This window comes from Corvus brachyrhynchos, unplaced genomic scaffold, assembly GCF_000691975.1.
Source record: "Corvus brachyrhynchos isolate BGI_N302 unplaced genomic scaffold, ASM69197v1 scaffold65, whole genome shotgun sequence".
In the NCBI taxonomy this organism is placed as follows: Eukaryota; Metazoa; Chordata; class Aves; order Passeriformes; family Corvidae; genus Corvus; species Corvus brachyrhynchos.
In genome coordinates, this window is record NW_008238365.1 from 1,841,705 (window position 1) to 1,841,922 (window position 218).

General features: G+C 67.0%; 1 protein-coding gene across 1 annotated transcript in view; it reads right to left on the reverse strand.

Moving 5' to 3' along the window:
- The window catches only part of KIAA1522 (KIAA1522 ortholog), a gene marked incomplete at its 3' end in the record, with an annotated part of 5,708 nt that overhangs the window by 2,487 nt on the left and 3,003 nt on the right, over window positions 1–218 (reverse strand). The window contains exon 4 of the mRNA XM_017736106.1: window positions 77–194. Coding sequence (XP_017591595.1) covers window positions 77–194 — 118 coding nt within the window. The remainder of the gene's footprint in view (window positions 1–76; window positions 195–218) is intronic.

Consider the following 218-nt stretch of genomic DNA (forward strand, 5'->3'; position numbering starts at 1 on the left):
CCCTGCCACACTCCCTGACCCCCCTGGCACCCCCTCAGCTCACGTCCCCCCCATCCCACAGCTCCCAGCCGGGTACCTTTCCTCTGGATCATCTCGGAGCGGATGGAGAGGGCATCCTCAGAGGTGCTGTCCGTGGCACAGGAGGCTGCCCGGCTCCGGAAGGACAGGCTGTCATCCTCCGAGGATACGCAGGACTGTGGGGACAGGGTGGGCTCTGC